We start from the raw sequence: 26,105 nt of genomic DNA on the forward strand, positions 1-26,105 counted from the left end.
ACGTTTACAATCATTGCCTTGATTTGACGCAACGTCCTGAGGAGCAACAGCGACAAATATCACGAATGGTTCTGACCATGATGTTTACGTTGCGAATTTATTTAGAAACCATATTGGATTAACCGGACGGCTATCTGCCTGCACTCGTTCGGCTCTGCTACATCTATTGTTCGCCACCTCTCATGTAGAAAAACGGAAAGTGAATTCACAGAGCGACAAAAAAGTCATGGATTCCCCAAGAAAAACCTTAAAGGGGTTATCCAGGAAAAAACTTTTTTATATATTTATAAATTATAACTATTATTATTATATATATTATAATTATTTTATATATTTATAAATTATAATTATATATATCTATATCAACTGGCTCCAGAAAGCTAAACAGATTCGTAAATTACTTCTATTAAAAAATCTTAATCCTTTCAGTACTTATGAGCTGCTGAAGTTGAGTTGTTCTTTTCTGTCTAAGTGCTCTCTGATGACACGTGTCTCGGGAACTGTCCAGAGTAGAGGCAAATCCCCATAACAAACCTCTTCTACTCTTGCAGTTCCCGAGATAGACAGAGATGTCAGTAGAGAGCACTGTTGTCAGACAGAAAAGAACAACTCAACTTCAGCAGCTGATAATTATTGGAAGAATTAAGATTTTTTAATAGAAGCAATTTAGCAGTTGATATAGAAAAATAGTTTTTTTTCCTGGATTACCCCTTTAAAAAACAAAACAAACCTCATCAAGGAATACAGTGTGTGAACACAGCCTCAGGGTAAGTGTATAACTACTATATATCCTGATCCCATAGAGATTGCAGCAGTATATAGATAGAGCTGGAGGAGAGGTGTATAACTACTATATAGCCTGATCCCGTAGAGATAGCTGCAGTATACAGATAGAGCTATAACAGGTGTATAACTACCTTTATATCCTGATCACATAGAGATAGCAGCAGCAGTATACAGATAGAGCTGAAGGGGACGTGTATAACTACTATATATCCTGATCCCATAGAGATAGCAGCAGTATACAGATAGAGCTGGAGGGGAGGTGTATAACTACTATATATCCACATCCCATAGAGATAGCAGCAGTATACAGATAGAGCCAGTGGCAGAGGTGTTTAACTACTATATATTCTAATCCCATAGAGATAGCTGCAGTATATAGATAGAGCTGGAGGGGAGGTGTATAACTACTATATATCCTGATCCCATAGAGATTGCAGCAGTATATAGATAGAGCTGGAGGAGAGGTGTATAACTACTATATAGCCTGATCCCGTAGAGATAGAGCTATAACAGGTGTATAACTACCTTTATATCCTGATCACATAGAGATAGCAGCAGCAGTATACAGATAGAGCTGAAGGGGACGTGTATAACTACTATATATCCTGATCCTATAGAGATGGCAGCAGCAGTATACAGATAGAGCTGGAGTGGAGGTGTATAACTACTATATATATCCTGATCCCATAGAGATAGCTGCAGTATATAGATAGAGCTGAAGGGGAGGTGTATAACTACTATATATCCCAATCCCATAGAGATAGCAGCAGTATACAGATAGAGCTATAGTAGAGGTGTATAACTACTATATATCCTGATCCTATAGAGATGGCAGCAGCAGTATACAGATAGAGCTGGAGTGGAGGTGTATAACTACTATATATCCTGATCCCATAGAGACAGAAGCAGCAGTATACAGATAGAGCTAGAGGGGTCTGTGAGAGGCCATGAGGGATGTGATAGAATGATGTCATCCAGTAGTTTACAGGGAGTCAGCTGACTGAGGACTCCCTGTCCTATGACTCAATAAACACTGATTGTCTGTGGGTCAGACTGGTGATTACATGACTCAGGTACAGTAATGAATGTCATGAATGCAGCAGTGCTGGAATGAAACAGATGGCTCTGTAGGACTAGTGATGGTGAGTGTGGAAAGTGCTTCTGTTAGGCTACAAGTTTGGTTATCTTGACATGCTGGGAGTTGGTGTTTTTTAACAGCTGGAGGTCCACTATTTGGAGACCACCGGTATATTGCCTGGTATAGAGTTCATCCCTACAGCTGACCCCTCACTGTATATACACCACAGCAATGTGTAATAAGGGGGGACGGACCCTGCGCCTTGTTCACATTAGATGCCTCCTATGGGAGATGTGTTTCTTGGCTCCTGAACACATTCATCCCCCGGGGCCCATAAAATAAGGTGCAGCAGAAAATAACATTGTACATAGAATAATCCTGAGCTAATATATCACTGCAGCGCAAATCTCAGGCCGCAAGCGCCGCGCACTTTACAATGACAAGGTGACTTTGTTTTCCCAGCGTTGACTTTTGAAGTATTTCCGTTACCTGTCCTACGCGCTGGTTCTTGTAGAACCCGTTGAGCTCTGCCGTGTAAGGACAGGACGTGTTTGCCTTGGCATCGGTTTCACGTAGCGCTGAACATGTATATTTGGTTTAGGTTTTATGTCCAGTGTTTACACGTCTTCAGGAATAGAAGCGAAGATTAACATGGAGGCCGCACACTGTATGGTTCACGTAGTGCGGATTATGTACGGCGGGAGAAGACGGCCATATCTGTATACGTTATCCTCATCCACCTAAATAAATCCTGCAGATCATGTGACCGGAAATGAGAGAGAATAATAACACAGACAATAGCAGAGGATTCGAGCAATGATTTTATATACCAAATGTTGTGTTCATTATATTATATGGTGGGGATGTACATGTTATTATATACTATATGGACTGTTCACAGGAAGCACAAACACAGGGACTTCCTCCCTTACATGTTTGGCTAATCAGAACACAGAACAGAACAGACTGTCACTGGGCTGGGAGATGACGTACAGTCCACTACTATAGAGGTCATATGGGGGTGGAGGGGGATATTGATTCTCAGGCTTTGCAAGGTGCTATGTGAGCAGAAAGGAAAGAAGGACTTACACTAGGCACTGAACTGCTGCTGACAAGCTAAACGGAGGGGGAAATTGCATTCAGGAGTCAGCACTGTGTACATACAGTAGTAGCGGCACTGGTATTTGCACAATAGATAGCTGCCCAGCACTTTATGGGTGGTCTGAGTTGAGAGGAAACTATTGAGTTACCCTTCAGGACCAGTGTGGATCCTTTTGAGGAGGCAGACAGGCTTACAAAATGCATGTACACAGCCAAGGCTTGTGCTCTCTGTTTCTCTCTCTCCCTTCTGCACTTAAAGGGGTATTCCAGGAAAAAACTTTTTTTTTTTTTATATCCACTGGCTCCAGGAAGTTAAACATATTTGTAAATTACTTCTGTTAAAAAATCTTAATCCTTCCAGTAGTTATCAGCTGCTGAAGTTGCATTGTTCCTTTCTGTCTGACAACAGTGCTCTCTACTGACACCTTTGTCCGTCTTAGGAACTGTCCAGAGTAGGAGCATAGCAAACCTCTAATGCTTTGGACAGTTCCTGAGACAAGCAGAGGTGTCAGCAGAGAGCACTGTTGTCAGAAAGAATAGAACAACTCAACTTCAGAAGCCGATAAGTGCTGGAAGGATTAAGATTTTTTTAATTGAAGTAATTTACAAATCTGTTAAACTTTTTGGAGACAGTTGATATATATATAAAATACATTTTTTTCCTGGAATACCCCCTCTAAAGCGGTTGTCCAGCGAAAATGATATTATCTCCTATCCAAAGGATGGGGGATAAGAAGCTGATTGCGGTGGGCCCGACCGATGGGACCCCCCTAGCATCTCAAGAATAGGACCCAGGCTCTCAGTTGGGAGGGTGTTTGGCTTTGGACATGCCCTAGTGCTGTTTTTGGGTCTCTACGAACCTCCCTTAGAAATTAAAGGATCGCATAAAGAAAAATCTAATTTGCATACCCCTATGTTGATAGGGGATACTATAGTTTTCCCTGGTCAACCCCTTTAACAGTAGCTAAGCCCCATCCCCCTCACTTCCTGTGTGTTCTGTCTCGATCTCTCCGTTGGAATAGAGATGAAATTCCCCTAACAACAGGCAGTGGACAGCAGATTACAGAGAAGGAAAACACCTAGTGGCCAACGCTTTAGATCCTTTTTTTTTCTGGGGTGTTGCGATGATGTCACATACATGGTGCATGTGACACTGCGAACCCGACAATTACATATATTCTTATACATGTATCCCACAACTTTCCAGAACTTTATGGGGGGGGGGGGTCAGAAAAAAAAAGAGTTGTCTTGACTTACCCTTTAGGCCTAATATGATCCTTTGGAGGAGGCAGACAGGCTCACAGAATGCAGGTACACAGCCAAAGCTTGCGCTCTCTCTTTCCCTTCTGCACTTATCAATAGCAAAGCCCCTCTTCCTCTATCCTGTCTTGGTCTCTCTGTTGGAATAGAGATGGAATTCCCCTAACAACAGGATATGGACAACAGATTGCGAGTCTTATAGCCCAGGCTGTGTTTCCCAACCGATGTGCCTCCAGCTATTGCAAAACTACAACTCCCAGCATGCCCGGACAGCCAAAGGCTGTCCGGGCATGCTGGAAGTTGTAGTTTTGCAACAGCTGGAGGCATCCTGGTTGGGATACACTGTCCTAGGCAGGACATACGTTTTAACTCAAGATACGTTTTAACTCAAGAGTGTTAGGAAACAAGGAGACATCTGTTCCTAGGCCTCATTTATTTAGTCCCACGAAGACCCTTTAATCTCCATTTCCAAGAACGGCTTTACGATTTTTTTTTATTTTTTAAAATTTTTTAAGCCTCTTCCGTCTTCTCCGTCCTTTTAACATCTTGATCCTTTCATCATCTGTCATATATTAGGGTGAAATCAGATTGCGCATTGGCAGCGCATGTGGCAAGGTTGTCTCTACAACAAGTAGCGAAGGGCTTCGCAACGAGTAACATCTGGAGAACATTGCCAAATGGCCCTTCGTCCAAGCGGCATCACTTACGCCTGGCGTGTAAGGGAAAAAAAAAAAAGTTTCCAGGACACTGGTCGCAGTTTTCTTGTTTCACTTATTTAAGACAAAACTCTTTTCTTTCATCTCATCGAGTTAAACCCTGTTAAATCCATGATAGATTCCACGCAGGAACATAAGCGTCATCTGTACAGGGGGACCAGATGTTGTGCTTTAATGGGGGACATTCATTGCAATTCCCAATCTAGATATAAAATTGCAAACTGTGGATTTGGTTTCTATTTTTGCGCAATTTGAAGCGTTTTTAGCCTGTGTGTGCAGATCCTCTGGAGGAGGCAAACAGGCTCACAAAATGCAGGTACACAGCCAAGGAGCTACTACTGCACATAACAGTAGCTAAGCCCCTCCTTCAATTCCTGTGTTCTGCCCAGTCTCTCTACTTCAATAGAAATGGAATTCCCCTAGAAATTGTGCAGCATAAGCTATTATTAGGGAATAATGTAAAGGGTTCTTGTGTATGCCATGTGCTTACCTTTTTTAGCTGACATGGCACGCACGTAAGGGTTTCAGCCATTCTGATTGTAATATTGTCACTGAAACTGTGAATTGTTTTCTTTTTTTTTTTTGTGTGCACTTTGTAGCATTATTAGTCTTTGCGAGATCCTCTGGAGGAGGCAGACAGGCTTGCAGAATGCAGATACACAGCCAAGGACGTACTCCTGCACATAACAGTAGCTAAGCTTCTCCCTCAATTCCTTTGTTCTGCTCGGTCTCTCTGCTGAAATAGAGAGGGAATTCCCCTAGCAATGATGCAGCATAAGCTATTATTAGGGAATAATGTAGAGGTTCTTGTGTATGCCATGTGCTTACCTTTTTTTTAGCTGATGTTGCAGGTATAGGGTTTCAGACATTCTGATTGCAATATCATCATGAAACTGTGAATTGTTTTCTTTTTTTGTGTGCACTTTGTAGCGTTTTTAGCCTTTGCGTGCAGATCCTCTGGAGGAGGCAGACAGGCTCACAAAATGCAGGTACACAGCCAAGGGCTCTCTCCTGCAGATAACCGTAGTTAAGCCCCTCCTTCAATTCCTGTTTTCTGCTCGGTCTCTCTACCGACCTAAAGATGAAATTCCCCTAGCAATGCTGTAGTGTAAGCTATTGTTAGGGAATAATGTAGAGGTTCTTGCGCATGCCGTGTGCTTACCTTTTTTAGCTGATGTTGCAGGTATAGGGTTTCAGCGATACTGATTGCAATATTGTCACTGAAATGATTTCCCAATGCTGCCTTCATTTCCCGTGAATCCTCTGGGTTTGTGGAGAGAGGGTGTGGAGTTTAATTACTGCACCTGGTCCTCTAATCACCTGGCTGGACTTTAACAGCTGAAACTTATTTTCAAAGTGCGTTGTTTTGGCAGAAATATTTCCAAAGAAAGTTATTTGTCTTATAGTTACAAATGAGGTGTTTTATAAAGATTTCACATTTGCGATTCAATGTTGCTTTTTCCCCCTGCATTTTTGTAGTTTTTTTTACCTAGTTTACGGCGATTTTCCAAAATTGCGGTAAATAGCATGCAGTGTGTGGCCATTAGAGCAGTCACAAAGCCAATTGTGGCTTTTTCCTGCGATTTCAGACAAATCACATCAAAACTGCAGCAAAAAGTGTCAGCACAATATCAGAAGAGGTGTATAACAACTATATATATATATATATATATATATATATATATATATATATATATATATATATAGGGAGATTTATATGTGAAACATGCAGATTTTGCTGCCAGGAACCTACTGTAACTGCATTGATTGTAACTACTATAAATTGCAAAAAGAAATACACCAGCTGCAATGTCTTGTAGGTTCCAGCGGAGGCAGTATAACTGTAGGACAGATAAGGTAGTTGATCTGGAGGAAGTGGTCAAGAGGGCCCCCTTGCCTCCTACCACCTCTACATTAGGGTAGGACAACGTTTCCCAACCAGGTACCTCCAACTGTTGCAAAACTACAACTCCCAGCATGCCCGGACAGCCTTTGGCTGTCCGGGCATGCTGGGAGTTGTAGTTTTGCAACAGCTGGAGGCACACCGGTTGGGAAACACTGGTGTAGGCATTTGATTGTTGGACGCTGTCTTGGTATGTTTTAAAAATTTTTTATTTTTTTTTAAATTATTTTATTTGACATTGTGCACTATTGGAGCTGCCTGTAAAGGGTTAAATACTGTGTAATACCGCACACTGGAGCCGTGAACTGCAGCGTCCACCAGATAAAACTAATAACCGGCTTCCTGAGTAAACACAGCTGCCCGGGCCCATACAGGGATGTATACTGTAACGCAGAATTACAGAAGCAAATACTTGTGCAGATTTCTAGCGGGTCTCTGTTATCTGCCAACACAAAGAGGTAGTCAGGGTATAAGGGGGGGGGGGGGGGGGGGTCCGTACGTTGTGCTGATGTAAGGACACTTCAAGATGGAACTTATCCCTGTGCCCTGTCATTAAAACTAATTTTAGCTATTGCACAAAAAATCTTTCTAACGTACTTTGTTTAAAAAAAATAAATAAAGTTTTCTATGTTTTATTTGTGTTTAAAAAAGCTGCCACTAGGTGTCTCCCTACATGTCCAGAGCACATTCCCCCCCCCCATCTCTTGCACAGACTTTGGACTCCTGCTGGCCTGGCAGAAGTCCAAATTCAGGAAATGCAGTCTGGAGTGTTGAGGGGGGTTTGTGCAGCCTTAGCCAATCATAGGTCATCTCACACTGAACTGCTCTGGGCTGTGTGTAGCAGAGTGAGGGAGGAAGTTCTCCCCTGTATGGCTTCAGATGATGTCACGCCAGCTGAAGTCACGAGCGACGATTTGTAATGGACCAGACGCTGGACCCATAGAATCCGCTATGGCTTGTACAACAGTAGTTTAGTCAGTAGGTTAGGTAACGGGCACTCCAGTTGAGAACAATATTTTTCAAATCTACTGGAAGATAAACAGATTTATAAATGACTTTTATAAAAAAAAAAATCTTAATCCTTCCAGTACTTATAAGCTGCTGTATACTACAGAGGAGCTTGTGTAGTTCTTTCCGGTCTGACCACAGTGCTCTCTACTGACACCTCTGTTCATGTCAGGAACTGTCCAGAGCAGGAGAGGTTTGCTAGGGGGATTTGCTCCTACTCTGGACAGTTCATGACACGGACAGAGGTGTCAGCAGAGAGCACTGTGGTCAGACTGGAAAGAATAACTCAATTTCCTGTGGAGAATACAGCAGCTGGTAAATCCTGGATTAAGGATTAAGATATTTAGATTTTTAATAGAAGTAATTTACAAATCTGTTAAACTTTCTGGAGCCAGTAGATATATATAAAAAAAATAGTTTTCCACCGGAGTACCCCTTAAATATACCCATTTATGGCGTAACCACAGGATATGCCATAATTCGTAATTGGTGGTCCCACCTCTATCAAGGGAACGGGGGGACGGGATGGGGGGACGGACTCTTGTTCATTGATCTTTCCTGTGGACATCTATGGACAGAGCCTCATGCACCTGTGGCCACGTCTTCATTGGTTTGCACTTTCAGTCGACGAACGGAGGTCACGGAACCTTCTCTTCCAACTTGTGGGACTCCGACCTATAGCATATCTGGCATTTTTGGGAGAAATGTAAAGGAAAAGTCCAGTTATGCAAAACCTACCCCCTTTTCACATGATGAGGAGATATGTGCTGATCACGGGGGTCCAACTGGTGGAACTCCCGCCAACTCCGGAACAGGGCCTGCCTCTTACCTCTGAATGCTCTGACCCCCACCTTCCAAGATGAACCGGTTTCGCGAGTGACAGACCGCTCTGCCAATCATTGGCTGAGGTGGGACATTGCTGTGGCCGGTCGTTTAAAGCGGTATTCCGCCCCTAGACATCTTATCTCCTATCCCAAGGATAGGGGATAAGATGTCTGATCGCGGGGTCCCGTTGCTGGAAACCCCCGCAATCTCCCTGCTGCACCCGATGTTCGTTTAGAGCGTCGGAAGCAGCGCCGGAAGCTCGTGACATCACCGTCGCGCCCTGTTTGTGATCTCACGGCCATGTCCCCTCAATGCAAGTCTATGGGAGGGGGCGTGACGGCAGTCACGCCCCCTCCCATAGACTTGCATTGAGGGGGCATGGCCATGACATCACGAGCCTTCGCCCCGCATCACCAGTCAACGTTCGCTCCGTGTACCGGATGTCTGGGGTGCCACAGCTGAGATCGCGAGGTCCCCCCCCCCACTATCCTTTGTATGGGGATAAGATGTCTAGGGGCAGAGTACCCCATTAATGGACTGGGATGGAAGGGGGGTCCCAGTAGTTGGACCCCCTGCCATCATCCACAGGATAGGTTTTGCATATACGGAGTACCCCCTTCTTTACTCTTCTCTACGACTCTATAACTTCACTTGGACATACTTGACCAATTCGTAACCAGCCGGTTGATTTGGCATTGGGTCTCCATCGGAATCCCAGGCTCTTGGCTGCAGCACCAAGCGTACACTACGGGCATAGATTTTTTTTTTTAACTGTTCCGAAACATTGTAACCCACTTTACTGCTGGCCATACAACATAATGGTTCCTCACCGGCAGGTGTGCAAACAGAGTTGGTTTTTTTTTTTCCCATCTTGTTTCGTAGCCAGGTGGTTGACTCCGGTCCAGGAATAATACGAGGTCTTGGTCTCCCGCCATCACCTTAAGCTGCTGCAGTAAAGTTTATAGAATTGACAGATGAGGCAGAACGCCTGACTTTTTGTATTACCGATACCGAAGCCAAGAATCTAAGTACAAAATGCAAGTCTGGTCGAAAACTATAATGCAGCCCGTAAGCAGATCTCGAGCACGCGGGTTCCAGGATGACAGGCGTACAGTTTGGCGCGGTCTCTGCTCACATCTGTTTTACTGGTTCCTTTAAACTGGAAAAGAAAAAAAATGTATGCCCCCCCCCTCTCCCCCCCCCCCCCCTTTTTTTATTGTATTTTTGATTTTTGGGCTAGAAAGGTTTCCGAGTCCTGTGGTCAAATCAGGTCACGTTCAGCGGAGGAGCGAAGGGTTACGGAGTAATACGGTTATATTGGAAACAAATTAAGACGTTACACAAATCAGGCAAAAAATAAAAGGATGAGATCAGTAACCGGGAAAGAATTCCGTGGAAAGTTAGGAAAAGTGCAAAAGAAAAAAAGAAAATAAATAAATCATCGTTTTTAGATTGTGGTCACATGACAGGACGGCTACCCTCCGCTTTTTTCTGTACTGACAGTGATGATATTCGCCAGAATTTAAAGGGGTACTCCTCTGCTCTAGCGTTCTGAACATTTTGTTCTGAACGTTCCGAGCCGGAGGCAGTGATCGCGATGTTACGCCACACCCCCTCCATTCATGTCTATGGGAGGGGGCGTGTCTGCGACACGCCCCCTCCCCTAGACATAAATGGAGGGGGTGTGGCATCACGAGAGGGCGTGGCCGTGACGTCGCGACCGCTGACCATTTGTTTAGAATGCCGGGTGTGTGGGAGATTGCGGGGATGTGACCTTTCCATAGGGGATGTCTAGCAGCGGACTGCCCCTTTAATTTGGAATAGCTTAAAAATTGTTTCTACCGATTTTATTTTATTGTCCCAAAGTATCTAAAATAAAAATGAAGCTTGATTTAAATAAAAAAAAAAATTAAACATTTTTGTTCAGGCATCTCCATGGTAACAGGCTATGTTTAAGTAGGGTGCAATGGGATGGGAGTATGAATGCTGGATCTGACTACACAGGGTTAGTTTGTTGTCTGTTACCATGGAGATACATTTCTCTGCCTAGGAGATGTAGAAACAATAAAAATAAAAAATGTCATTAAAAACAAGAGTAAAATGATTTCATGTTCCATATTAAAGCAGAGTTTCACCACCAATGTGCCCCTAGCTGTTGCATGACTACAACTCCCAGCATTGCCAGCTTGTCAGGGGAAACTACTTAATTGGGCGCTGTCATTAAAACTAATTTTTGCTCTTGCACTCCTTATGGTAAATAAAAAATCATTCTAATGTACTTTGTTTAAAAAAAAAATAATTAGTTTTTTTCTGTTTTATTTGTGTTTAAAAAAGCTGCCACTAGGTGTCTCCCTACTTGTCCAGAGCACATCCCCCCCCCCCCCCCCATCTCCTGCACAGACTTTGGACTCCTGCTGGCCTGGCAGAAGTCCAAAATCAGGAAATGCTTTATGCAGCCTTATCCAATCATAGCTCAACTCACACTGAACTGCTCTGGGCTGTGTGTAGCAGAGTGAGGGAGGAAGTTCTCCCCTGTATGGCTTCAGATGATGTCACGCCTGCTGGGGAACGCCCCCTTCCCAATCTGTGAATCTGACTGAGACTGAGCAGAAAATACAGAGCAATATCAAGGTAGAAAACAAAAAAATAATAAAAATAAAGGCAGAGGGTGGTTTATCATGATGGGGGCAGTGAACTGGGGGGATTATAGACTTTAACAAGATCATGAGAAGTGCTCTTTAATGGGGGGGCATCTACCTAAAAGTGGAGAATTCCCTACCTACCTGCTGAGTACTTTAAAGTGTACCCGTCAGATACAACAAAAACATTTTTTTTTTAAATATATCACTCAGTATCTAATCCTGACCATGTACATCTAATTTTTATGTGTCTAGCACCTTTATTAATTTTTTATTACACTTTTAATTTAGCTCACTAGTCTGAATTCCTCTCAAAGGGAAGGGGGCGTGGCCTCACTGTGCAGGTCTCCGCCCCCTCCCTCAGTATACTGTCTGCTCACATCTCCCCTAGCAATAGCAAAACTACAACTCCCAGCATGTCCTCACTGACAGTAGCGGGACACAAGATGACAGTGGGAGGATTTTTCCTGCGCTCACATCTGTCAATCAAGGAAGTGTGTCCATGACATAGATGGACACAGCAGGACTAGTATGTATCCAAGCAGGCGGGGGGGGGGGGAGCAGTTGTTTGAATGGATTTATCAGTATGAAATACTGAAAAATTTCTAATGAAAGCAAATGCAAAACCTATTTGTTATACATGCTTTACAACATATCAGAAGTTTTTGTATCTGACAGCGCCCATTTAACCTAATGGGGGGATTTCCTACTTACCTATCCTCTAAGGGCTTCTACCTAAAAGGGGAGGGTTCTCTACCTACCTACGTACTTGGGGCTTCAACCGAAAAGGGAGGGATTCCATGCCTACCTATCTTCTGGGGTCTTCAACCTTATGGGAAGGGATTCTCTACCTACTTACTGGGGGCTTCTACCTAATAAGGGGGATTCCCTACCTATCTTCTGGGGGCTTCTACCTATTAGGGGGAATTCCCTACCTGCTTACTGGGGGCTTCTACCTATTTGGGGGTGGGGGGATACCTACCTACTGGGGTGGGGAAAGGTTCCTACCTAATAAGGGGATCCCTACCTACTTGGGGCTTCTACCTAATGGGGTAATTTCCTACTTACTGGGAGCTTCTACCTGTAATTGGTATTAGAGAGTACAAAACTTAAAATTGTAATGGGACATCCCTACTTTTAATGGTAGAGCCTAGAGCTCCCCTTTAAAGTACTCCGGTGGAATACTTTTTGCTTTTTAATCAACTAGTGCCAGAAAGTTAAACAAATTTGTAAATTACTTCTATTAAAAAAATCTTAATCCTTCCAGTACTTACTAGCTGCTGAATACTACAGAGGAAATTATTTTCTTTTAGGAACACAGAGCTCTCTGCCGACATCACGAGCACAGTGCTCTCTGCTGACACCTCTGTCCATTTTAGGAACTGTCCAGAGCAGCATGGGGATTTTCTCCTGTTTTGGACAGTTCTTAAAGTGGACAGAGATGTCAGCAGAGAGCACTGTGGTCATGATGTCAGCAGAGAGCTCTGTGTTCCCAAAAGAAAAATAATTTCCTCTGTAGTATTCAGCAGCTAATAAGTACTGGAAGGATTAAGATTTTTTTTAATAGAAGTAATTTACAAATCTGTTTAACTTTCTGGCACCAGTTGATTAAAAATAAAATAAAAAAAATAAAAAGTTTTCCACCTGGAGTACCCCTTTAAGCTCCCCCCCCCCCCATGTGACTATTACCTGCAGATGGTGGAGGAGGAGGGCAATCAGGGCCCCTGTTCTATCATTGAGGAGTGATAACTCGTCTCAACCTCATTTTCAGCGATGGCGTCCAGCACGGTGAGACTTGAAGCGGAGGCCTGCCTTACGTTGTAGGGATAGTTTAGATTTGTCGTCATGGATTCCGATTGTTTGTCGCGGTCAGAACAGAAATCATCTGCAGGATGAATATATTTCTGTAGATTGTTATGAAGATGTTTCATCAACGGGATCACAGCTGCCTGGACGAGGTTCTGCAGCAGGAGTGCCCCTGGGATTATACCTCTGCTTTTTCTTCTATTGGATGAGGCTTTTTATAGTAACCTTTGTTGAATTTATAATGTGTCCGGAAATCGGCCAAGGTGTGTGCGCCGGCCATTGTATAGAGATGAAATCCTAACAAAGGGGCATCGCTCCGCCATGGAAGGATAAGGAAGGTCTCTGACTACACAGTGAATGTAATGGAGAAGTAACGCGGCCGCTTCTATAGTCAGGTCAGCATTTCCCAACCAGGGTGCCTCCAGCTGTTGCAGAACTACAACTCCCAGCATGCCCGGACAGCCGTTGGCTGTCTGGGCATGCTGGGAGTTGTAGTTTTGCAACAGCTGGAGGCACCCTGGTTGGGAAATGCTGTTGTAGGTGCATAAGATAAATGATGTCTCTTCCATTATAATCTGTAATATATACTGTCCTGGTGTATTTATAGGGTTGTGCATAACTCATCTGGAATAAAAGAAGGATCAGAGAACAGGGATAATACACAGTGATGTCACAGTACAGGGATAATACACAGTGATGTCACAGTACAGGGATAATACACAGTGATGTCACAGTACAGGGATAATACACAGTGATGTCACAGTACAGGGATAATACACAGTGATGTCACAGTACAGGGATAATACACACAGTGATGTCACAGTACAGGGATAATACACACAGTGATGTCACAGTACAGGGATAATACACACAGTGATGTCACAGTACAGGGATAATACACACAGTGATGTCACAGTACAGGGATAATACACAGTGATGTCACAGTACAGGGATAATACACAGTGATGTCACAGTACAGGGATAATACACACAGTGATGTCACAGTACAGGGATAATACACACAGTGATGTCACAGTACAGGGATAATACACACAGTGATGTCACAGTACAGAGATAATACACACAGTGATGTCACAGTACAGGGATAATACACGGTGATGTCACAGTACAGGGATAATACACACAGTGATGTCACAGTACAGGGATAATACACACAGTGATGTCACAGTACAGGGATAATACACACAGTGATGTCACAGTACAGGGATAATACACACAGTGATGTCACAGTACAGGGATAATACACAGTGATGTCACAGTACAGGGATAATACACAGTGATGTCACAGTACAGGGATAATACACACAGTGATGTCACAGTACAGGGATAATACACACAGTGATGTCACAGTACAGGGATAATACACACAGTGATGTCACAGTACAGAGATAATACACACAGTGATGTCACAGTACAGGGATAATACACGGTGATGTCACAGTACAGGGATAATACACACAGTGATGTCACAGTACAGGGATAATACACACAGTGATGTCACAGTACAGGGATAATACACACAGTGATGTCACAGTACAGGGATAATACACACAGTGATGTCACAGTACAGGGATAATACACAGTGATGTCACAGTACAGGGATAATACACAGTGATGTCACAGTACAGGGATAATATACACAGTGATGTCACAGTACAGGGATAATACACACAGTGATGTCACAGTACAGGGATAATATACAGTGATGTCACAGTACAGGGATAATATACAGTGATGTCACAGTACAGGCATAATACACAGTGATGTCACAGTACAGGGATAATATACAGTGATGTCACAGTACAGGGATAATATACAGTGATGTCACAGTACAGGGATAATACACACAGTGATGTCACAGTACAGGGATAATACACACAGTGATGTCACAGTACAGGGATAATACACAGTGATGTCACAGTACAGGGATAGTATACAGTGATGTCACAGTACAGGGATAATACACAGTGATGTCACAGTACAGGGATAATATACAGTGATGTCACAGTACAGGGATAATATACAGTGATGTCACAGTACAGGGATAATATACAGTGATGTCACAGTACAGGGATAATACACACAGTGATGTCACAGTACAGGGATAATATACACAGTGATGTCACAGTACAGACATAATACACACAGTGATGTCACAGTACAGACATAATACACACAGTGATGTCACAGTACAGGGATAATACACAGTGATGTCACAGTACAGGGATAATACACAGTGATGTCACAGTACAGGGATAATACACACAGTGATGTCACAGTACAGGGATAATACACAGTGATGTCACAGTACAGGGATAATACACACAGTGATGTCACAGTACAGGGATAATACACAGTGATGTCACAATACAGGGATAATACACAGTGATGTCACAATACAGGGATAATACACAGTGATGTCACAGTACAGGGATAATACACAGTGATGTCACAATACAGGGATAATACACAGTGATGTCACAGTACAGGGATAATTCACAGTGATGTCACAGTACAGGGATAATACAAGTGATGTCACAGTACAGGGATAATACACAGTGATGTCACAGTACAGGGATAATACAAGTGATGTCACAGTACAGGGATAATACACACAGTGATGTCACAGTACAGGGATAATACACACAGTGATGTCACAGTACAGGGATAATACACACAGTGATGTCACAGTACAGGGATACTACACACAGTGATGTCACAGTACAGGGATAATACACACAGTGATGTCACAGTACAGGGATAATACACAGTGATGTCACAGTACAGGGATAATACACACAGTGATGTCACAGTACAGGGATAATACACAGTGATGTCACAATACAGGGATAATACACAGTGATGTCATAGTACAGGGATAATACACAGTGATGTCACAATACAGGGATAATACACAGTGATGTCACAGTACAGGGATAATACACAGTGATGTCACAGTACAGGGATAATACAAGTGATGTCACAGTACAGGGATAATACACAGTGATGTCACAGTACAGGGATAATACAAGTGATGTCACAGTACAGGGATAATACACAGTGATGTCACAGTACAGGGATAATACACACAGTGATGTCACAGTACAGGGATAATACACACAGTGATGTCACAGTACAGGGATAATACACAGTGATGTCACAGTACAGGGATAATACACAGTGATGTCACAGTACAGGGATAATACACAGTGATTCCACAGTACAGGGATAATACACAGTGATTCCACAGTACAGAGATAATACACAGTGATGTCACAGTACAGGGATAGTACACGGTGATGTTATACTGTTATATAATCAGATGAGAACATATACTGAATCCTAATATTTTGCCCCTGCAGGTATCATTAGGCTCCTCGGTTCACTATGATGCAGAAAGTCTCTCCCAGAACACACGGACGGAGGTGAAGTCCCTTCCCACCGAAAATGAGCCCTTGCTAAAATGGACGGTGGAGAATTACGGAGCTGTCACGTCTTTTTCCGAAATGAAAATGACCAATTACATTGACATCAGAGTGGGGGAAGGTATGATGCATGATTACCACACATATATACGGTATATATACTGCACCACAGCTGAGCGTATATATTATAGAGCAGTGATCCTATCAGCCGTACTCCGGCTATTGCATAACTACAACTCCCAGCATGGTGGAATGTGCGCGAGAGCCACAGGTTGGGCGTTCCGGCTATGGCGTGGTTTTCCGGGAGAACATGTTTTTCCTATATCAGATTACTGTACAGTGCCTGGAAAAAGACAACACTTCCCAGAATGCATTTCACCAGCAGCCTGTACAATGGGGGGAAACTATATTGGAGGATCAGTGCAAAAATATAGAAAAATATCTACTAAACTTTATTTGTGAGATTTACCAAAATCTGTGCAGAGGTGGAGGAGGGGTGTAGTTGCCCATAGCAACCAATCAGATCGCTTCTTAATTATTTTTAAAAGGCCTTTTAAATATATAAGCAGCGATCTGATTGGTTGCTATGGGGTACTACACCCCTCCTCCCCCTCTCCTCAGTTTTTGGTATATCTCCACCTATGGTTCATAGAGGATATAGTTGACTCCTTGACTCTTCCGTTTCAGATAATTCTTTTCCGGCGACGTGCAGCATCCAGAAGAACTTCATTTCTCTGAATTATCTCGGCCGCTATCTGGAGCCGCAGTTTGTGGAGAGTTGTGCGATGGAGCCGGAGGACAAGCAGCTGGTTTACATCATAGAGCTGGACTCTCCCCGAGACAAAATGTACAGGTAATGGAGCACAACATTGTTTATGGGGAACGCACGTGTTGCGATGCACTAAAGCCCGATCCCTCCGTAGCCCAGATATCGTTCCTGCAGCCACGTGATGTCTTGGTGTATGGTTCCGGCCCCAGCAGTCATGTGATCTGACTATAGGACCTGCAAAGGAGCCATGTACCCTGTGCGCCTATAAAAAAGCACAATTGGGGGAGATGCTTCCCTAACAGCACTAAGGATGGTAAAGGGTGTCTGAGCAGTGAGGGTCCGACTGGTGCGGCCCCCAGTGATCACGAGCGTTGCTCCTCCTTTGATCTGTATGGGTCTGACTAACTATTTCCGTTCTCAGCCGTCTTCCTCAGGCCCAGTTGAAGAGAGTGGCCGAGCACATGGTCCAAATACAACTCCATTCAGATGGGATTTGATGGGACCTCTGTTCTCTTGGTTGGTGGGATTACCACCAATCGGGACCCCCCCTGCAGATGGGTGATGAGTGTTGTTTATAGAAAAAAAAAACTTAAAGGGGTACTCCGGGTAAAACCTTTTTTCTTTTAAATCATCTGGTGGCAGAAAGTTAAACATATTTGTAAATTACTTCTATTAAAAAATCTTAATCCTTCCAGTACTTATTAGCTGCTGAATGCTACAGAGGAAATTCCTTTCTTTTTGGAACACTGATGACATCACGAGCACAGTTCTCTCTGACATCTCTGTCCATTTTAGCAACCATGCATAGCAGATGTATGCTAAGGGCAGCATGGTGGCTCAGTGGTTAGCACTGCTGCCTTGCAGTGCTGGGGACTTGGGATCAAATCCCACTAATGACAACAATAAATAAAGCATTATTATTATTATTATTATTATAATGTCAGCAGAGAGCACTGTGCTCGTGATGTCATCAGAGAGAATTCCAAAAAGAAAAGAATTTCCTCTGTAGTATTCAGCAGCTAATAAGTACAGGAAGGATTGAGATTTTTTAATAGAAGTAATTTACAAATATGTTTAACTTTCTGCCACCAGTTGATTTAAAAGAAAAAAGGTTTTCACCGGCATACCCCTTTAAAGACTTTATGGTTCACTGAGTTTTCAAAAACCTTCTCAAAAGTTTGCAACACCAAGAAAACGAGGAATGGAGCACTCACCCAGTAATGTGTCCCAAATCGTTAATGACGTATGGTCACAGACCGCTCAGACGCCGGCCACAGGCCGCATCATGCCAAACGGCACTTCGTCAGGCCGCACCTCCTCCCTGCCAAAAGATGACCATACGTCATTAACGATCTGCCAATTTGGGACACATTACTGGGTGAGTGCTCCGTTCCTCATTTTCTTGGTGTTGCATGTTTTGGACTTTCTTTATTGTACGTGAGCACTTCGCGTATTCCCGGTTTAATGACACCACGTCCTATTATTGGCTACCTGGCAAATAGGAGCAGTCCAATATCCAGTCGCCGATTTGTAACCCTTTCTTTCTCTGTTGATGCTTCTCAAATGTTTTGTTTCGATTGGGGTTTTTGGGTGTTTAGACCCTGACGGATCGATAGAACTAGCAGGGAGAAGCACATGGCTGTTTCGAGATGGTCCCATAGACTTCCACTTTGAAGCTGTCGCGTGTTTAAAGGGGAATTCCAGGAAAAAACTTTTTTATATATATCAACTGGCTCCAGAAAGTTAAACAGATTTGTAAATTACTTCTATTAAAAAAATCTTAATCCTTTCAGTACTTATGAGCTTCTGAAGTTAAGGTTGTTCTTTTCGGTCTAAGTGCTCTCTGATGACACCTGTCTCGGGAACCGCCCAGTTTAGAAGCAAATCCCCATAGTAAACCTCTTCTAAACTGGGCGGGGAGACAGGTGTCATCAGAGAGCACTTAGACAGAAAAGAACAACCTTAACTTCAGAAGCTCATGAGTACTGAAAGGATTAAGATTTTTTAATAGAAGTAATTTACAAATCTGTTTAACTTTCTGGAGCCAGTCTATGGGACCATCTGTAGGACATGTCAAAAGTTTTTGGAACCTTTTGATCACCATTATAACATTACAGCACATATATGACATCATAGAGGGAGTGACATCATAAATCTGACATAAAAGCAAAGGCCGTCATTGCTGTTAAAAGGAAATTGCATTATTGTGTATCATTAACCTAACCCCTTAACCACCAGGACATACATTTATGTCCTGTACATGACCGCGAGCACCGTTCCGGTGCTCGCGGTCATGTACAGGACATAAATGTATGTCCTGGTCTGTTGAAGCGTTAGGTTAAAGGGGTATTCCAGGCAAAAACTTTTATATATATATATATATATATATATATATATATATATATATATATATATATATATATGTAAAAATCAACTGGCTCCGGAAAGTTAAACAGATTTGTAAATTACTTCTATTAAAAAATCTTAATCCTTCCAATAGTTATTAGCTTCTGAAGTTGAGTTGTTGTTTTCTGTCTAACTGCTCAATGGTGATGTCACGTCCCGGGAGCTGTGCATGATGGGAGAATATCCCCATAGGAACTGCACAACTCCCTGGACGTGACATCATCATTGAGCAGTTAGACAGAAAACAACAACTCAACTTCAGAAGCTAATATCTATTGGAAGGATTAAGATTTTTTAATAGAAGTAATTTACAAATCTGTTTAACTTTCCGGAGCCAGTTGATATATAAAAAAAAGTTTTAGCCTGGAATACCCCTTTAATGATACACAATAATGCAATCAGCAGCCAGGGACCCGCCAGTAATGGCAGACATGAGCAATAACGCTTATGTCTGCCATTAACCCCTCAGATGCCGTGATCAATACAGACCACAGCATCTGCGCCAATGCGGTCAGAAAAATGGATGATTGGATCACCTGCGGCGCTGCTGCAGGGAATCGTCTCCACAGGTCTTCTGCCCTGGTCTGAGATCACGCAGACCAGAGCAGAAGATCGCCGATAACACTGATCAGTCCCTTTTTTTCCATTTTACTCCCAAAAAGTGTAAAAAAAAAATTTTTTTTAAATGTATAAACCTATTTGGTAACGTTGTCTACATAAATGTCCAAACTATCAAAATATACAAAATATAATGTTAATGATCCCGTACGGTGAGCGGCGTAAATGTAAACAAAAACAAAAAAGTCAAAAATTGCTGCTTTTTTGTCACATCATATTCCAAAAAAAAAATAATAATAATAATAATAATAAGTAATAGTCTTAAATACACAAATGTGGTATCAATAAAAAGTACAGATCACGGCGCAAAAAATGAGCCCTCATACCGCCGCTTATACGGAAAAATGAAAAAGTGAAAGGTTTTCAAAATAGAGGGATTTTAAACGTACTAATTTGGTTAAAAAGTTTGAGATTGTTTTTTTAAACAATAATAGAAAAGTGTGTAATCATGGGTATCATTTAAATTGTATTGACCACAGAATATAGAAAAAAATGTCATTTTTACTAGGGATCGATTGATTATCGGTATGGACGATATTATCGGCCGATTATCACGATTTTTGGCATTATCGGTATCTGCAATTACCTTGCCGATAAGCCGATAATGCCCCGCCCCCCGCACCGCCCCCACCGCACCGTGACCCCCCCCCGACCCGCCGCACCGCGACCACCGCACCGCGTCACACCCCCCACCGTAGTGCTGGGCGGTATACCGGTATGAACCGGATACCGTTTTCTTTTTCTCCCACGGTATGGAATTTTTGCCCATACCGCTATACCGGTCGGGCCCCTCCCCCACCCTCCGAGTCAATAAAAAAAATTTAACTTACCCGTAATGGGGGTGGTCCGGGCCAACCATCTTTCCTGTAGTGTCCGGCGGCATTTCGGGTGGAGGGGGAACCGGTCCGGGCTGTCCTTCTTCTCCGGGGGTCCTCTTCTCCACTCCGGGCAGGCTCCGGCCTAGTACGCTGCATAGACGCCGCTACGCCGTGACGTCAGGTGCGTCGCTGCGCAGCGGCATCTATGCAGTGTTACTAGGCCGGAGCCTGCCCCGAGTGGAGAAGAGGAACAGCCCGGACCGGTTCACCCTCCACCCGGAATGCCGCCGGACACTACAGGAAGGATGGATGGCCCGGACCACCCTCCCCGGACGGTCCCTGCAGCAACTGGGAAGGTGAGTCAGGGTTCTGGGATGGACAGGGGTCTGTATAATATACTATACCTACAGTAGGCCCTCCAGCTGTTGCAAAACTACAACTCCCAGCATGCCCGGACAGCCAACGGCTGTCTGGGCATGCTGGGAGTAGTAGTTTTGCAACAGCTGGAGGCACCCCTAGGCGCGGTGCGGCGGTGGGGGGAGCAGTGGCGGTGATAGATCTCAGGACCCCCGAACAGGCAGGGGGAGAGTAGCGGGTGGCGGTAATTTACAATAGAAGTAATTTACAAATACGTTTAACTTTCTGCCACCAGTTGATTTAAAAGAAAAGAGGTTTTCACCGGAGTACCCCTTTAAACAGATTTGTAAATGACTTCTATTAAAACAATCTTAATCCTTCCAGTACTAATCAGTTGCTGTATACTACAGAGGAAGTTCTTTTCTTTTTCAACTTCCTTTCTGTCTGACCGCAGTGCTCTCTGCTGACACCTCTGTCCATGTCTGGAACTGTCTAGAGCAGGAGAGGTTTGCTATGGGGATCACCGTATTTTTCGCCCTATAGGACGCACCGGCATATAAGACGCATCCAATTTTAAAGGTGCAAAATCTAGAAAAAAAAGATTCTGAACCCAACAGTGATCTTCAACCTGCGGACCTCCAGATGTTGCAAAACTACAACTCCCAGCATGCCCGGACAGCCGTTGGCTGTCCGGGCATGCTGGGATTTGTAGTTTTGCAACATCTGGAGGTCCGCAGGTTGAAGACCACTGGATAGGAGGTAATACTCACCTGTCCCCGCCGCTCCGGACCCGTCACCGCTGCCCTGGATGTCGCTCCATCGCTGTTGCCGCGTCCCCGTGGTGTCCCCGACGTTCTGTACATCTTCTTCCCCGTGGTGTCCACGCTCTCCATTGGCGTCATTACGTCGCTACGCACGCCGCTCCTATTGGATGACGGGACGACGTGCGCGACGACGTGATGACGTCAAAGGAGAGCACCGGCCATGCAGGGAATCCCGGCACGGAGCAGACACCGAGGAGGCAGGTAAGGTCCCTCCCGGTGTCCTGTAAGCTGTTCGGGACGCCGCGATTTTACCGCGACGGTCCCGAACAGCCCGAATGAACAGCCGGGTTAGTGTCACTTTCCCTTCAGACGCGGCGGTCAGCTTTGATCGCCGCGTCTGAAGGGTTAATACAGGGCATCACCGCGATCGGTGATGTCCTGTATTAGCCGTGGGTCCCGGCCGTTGATGGCCACCGGGACCGCCGCGATAGGGGTGTATTCGCCATATAAGCCGCACCAACTTTCCCCCCCCCAGTTTTGGGGAAGAAAAAGTGCTTCTTATACGGCGAAAAATACGGTAACTCCTGCTCTGCACAGTTCCTAAAATGGACAGAGGTGCCAACGGCTGTCCGGGCATGCTGGGAATTGTAGTTTTGCAACAGCTGGAGGCACCCTGGTTGAGAAACACTGCTAAAGTCCTGATCCGATGGCGTGAAGATCGTCTGTGTACAACATCTGCTCTCAATCTCCGGAGCGTATTACTTTGCCAAACTCTAATTGCCATAGAAAGTGAAATTGGAGGTAGCGGGCAGCTGGTCGCCCTGGTACATGGAACGCCCAGCGTATTTTTAGGCTTTAGTAATATAGACTTTTTGGTTTTTCTGAGCTTTGAATAAGATTCCTTCATCATTTTATTATTTTTTATTTTTAAGTTTTTACGTTACCATGGATTAAAACTTGGCGTTCTCTGTGTTTAATGACCGCTCCGGGTGCCAGGGTTTGGAGGTTTGCCGGGAGCTGGATGGTAACTTCAAATAAAAAACATTCACCACCAAAGCTTCATAATGATGAGTAAATGTTAGATGTGACCGTAAATGGGGGATGTTGTCCTATCTACCAAAGGATCCTCGTAAAATTGGAGGATAAAGTCCGTCTCATTTTTAGAGATGGGAAGACGCCTCGCAAAGCTATTGGCTGAACATTTATTTGGGCAACAGATGTCTCTTCCAACCCCCCCCCCCCAGCACGTCCACACTTGGCCCAGTCAATCGTGCTTGTGTTCTATATAGTAAGAGGGGAGTAAGACACTGCCAGACACCTACAAAAAGTCTGGATTTATTGAAATCCCACTGCTACCTTTCCCAAAGTCATCTAAGGGTGGTAAGTCGGAAAGTGACCATGGACATTACATGGTTGGCCGGTCCCATCCAAATCCGCCAGTTTAAAGAGTTAAAAAATGTTTTTAATCAACTGGTGCCAGAAAGTTAAACAGATTTGTAATTTACTTCTATTTAAAAATATTTAACCTTCCAGTACTTATCAGTTGCTGTATGCTCCACAGGAAGTTCTTTTCTTTTTTTGAATTTCTTTTCTGTCTGACCACAGTGCTCTCTGCTGACACCTCTGTCCATGTCAGGAACCGTCCAGAGCAGGAGAGGTTTGCTATGGTGATTTGTTCCTGCTCTGGACAGTTCCTGACATGGACAGAGGTGTCAGCAGAGAGCACTGTGGTCAGACTGGAAAGAAATACACAACTTCCTGTGGAGCATACAGCAGCTGATAAGTACTGGAAGGATTAAGATTTTTAAATATAAGTAATTTACAAATCTAAGCAAAAAGAAAAATAGCCAGCACAACAACCTAATACACGGGTGCACACTGCTGTGGCAGATACAGAGTATACAAAAAAGAGGATTGCAGCAGCACACATTGGTCAAAAAATGGAGGCTCTTAGTGCACTCTGATCAAAACGTGTCCCCCATCCACCACGGGGAGGTGACCTCATTTAGGATGGGACCCTAGGACAAATTCTGAGCCTAACGCTCAGATACCAACTCACCTCTGCTGGGCATATAGCCTCTGACTGGGTGACATGCTGGATAGAGGCTATATGCCCAGCAGAGGTGAGTGGATATGAGCGTTAGGCGCAGAATTTGTGCTAGGTTCCCCATCCTAAATGAGGTCACCTCCCCGTGGTGGATGGGGGACACGTTTTGATCAAAAAGTACGCTAAGAGCCACAATTTTTTGACCAATGTGTGCTGCTGCAATCTTCTTTTTTGTATAATTTACAAATCTGTTTAACTTTCTGGAGCAAGTTGATTGAAAAAAAAAATGTTTTCCAGCGGGGTACACATTTAAGGTTGTGTTCACGTTTGCGTTGTGTTCAAGCTGTTGCGGACCCCATTTACTTATAATCTGGTCTGTTCCAGCATGGTATTCATGGCTTTGATTGGAAGAATAACTTTGTATGCTATGCTATTCTGCACAGCAAATACAAAAGAATTATGCAAAAGTGGCTCCAGTGTAGATGTGAACTGAGCTTTAAGCAAGGCGTGGCTCCAGTGGCTCCAGTGGCTCCAGTGTTCAGCCAGCATGTATATGTTCTGAATTGGAAGAGGAGAGTGAGCTACTGCCAGAGTGCTTTGTGCCTCCACATATCTCCATTCAGTGAAAAAGGATCAGGCATATGCAGATTCAACTGCCCGATCCTTCTCTTCTAAAACATCTGCCATTGGGGAAGAGTCTGGGGGGCCCCCATACACATTAGATGGTCAGCTAACTGAGATTTCCACAAGCATGTAGTTAAAGGAAAAAACTTTTTTTTTTATATAACAACTGGCTCCAGAAAGTTAAACAGATTTGTAAATTACTTCTATTAAAAAATCTTAATCCTTTCAGTACTTATGAGCTTCTGAAGTTAAGGTTGTTCTTTTCTGTCTAAGTGCTCTCTGATGACACGTGTCTCGGGAACCGCCCAGTTTAGAAGAGGTTTGCTATGGGGATTTGCTTCTAAACTGGGCGGTTCCCGAGACACGTGTCATCAGAGAGCACTTAGACAGAAAAGAACAACCTTAACTTCAGAAGCTCATAAGTACTGAAAGGATTAAGATTTTTTGATAGAAGTAATTTACAAATCTGTTTAACTTTCTGGAGCCAGTTGATATATATATATATATATATATATAAAAAAAAATTTTTTTCTTGGATAACCCCTTTAATTTTATTAGTGTGTCGTCTACGTATCTGCTTATTGTATCACAAAGACAATGTCCCCGGACCATGGACGTCTATGAACTTCTAACCTTCTGACCAGGTTCCGACTCACTGAGCATTTCACACCTTGGCTCCGAGCACCTCTAAAGTATCTTTTAACCCAAATACATGTCCGTCTGTTATCAGTCAGTAGATTGAATGTGTCCAGGTTGTATCTGCTTTCCACATGTTTGATTTTTGGCATAAATGTTATTATTTAATTGGTTGAGCAGATGCTGGATCACAATACATCTGACTGATAGACGCGTCACATCGGACATTCCTCATTGGGTCACATCGGACATTCCTCATTGGGTCACATCGGACATTCCTCATTGGGTCACATCGGACATTCCTCATTGGGTCACATCGGACATTCCTCATTGGGTCACATCGGACATTCCTCATTGGGTCACATCGGACATTCCTCATTGGGTCACATCGGACATTCCTCATTGGGTCACATCGGACATTCCTCATTGGGTCACATCGGACATTCCTCATTGGGTCACATCGGACACTCCTCATTGGGTCACATCGGACACTCCTCA

General features: G+C 43.8%; 1 protein-coding gene across 10 annotated transcripts in view; it reads left to right on the forward strand.

Moving 5' to 3' along the window:
- TGFBR3 (transforming growth factor beta receptor 3) overlaps positions 1-26,105 on the forward strand; it is a 378,593-nt gene that overhangs the window by 255,624 nt on the left and 96,864 nt on the right. For all 10 annotated transcript variants that reach the window (XM_056523161.1, XM_056523160.1, XM_056523159.1 and 7 more), the window contains 2 exons: positions 16,506-16,689; positions 17,256-17,421. In XM_056523161.1, coding sequence (XP_056379136.1) covers positions 16,506-16,689; positions 17,256-17,421 — 350 coding nt within the window. The remainder of the gene's footprint in view (positions 1-16,505; positions 16,690-17,255; positions 17,422-26,105) is intronic.

This window comes from Hyla sarda, chromosome 6, assembly GCF_029499605.1.
Source record: "Hyla sarda isolate aHylSar1 chromosome 6, aHylSar1.hap1, whole genome shotgun sequence".
Lineage (NCBI taxonomy): Eukaryota > Metazoa > Chordata > Amphibia > Anura > Hylidae > Hyla > Hyla sarda.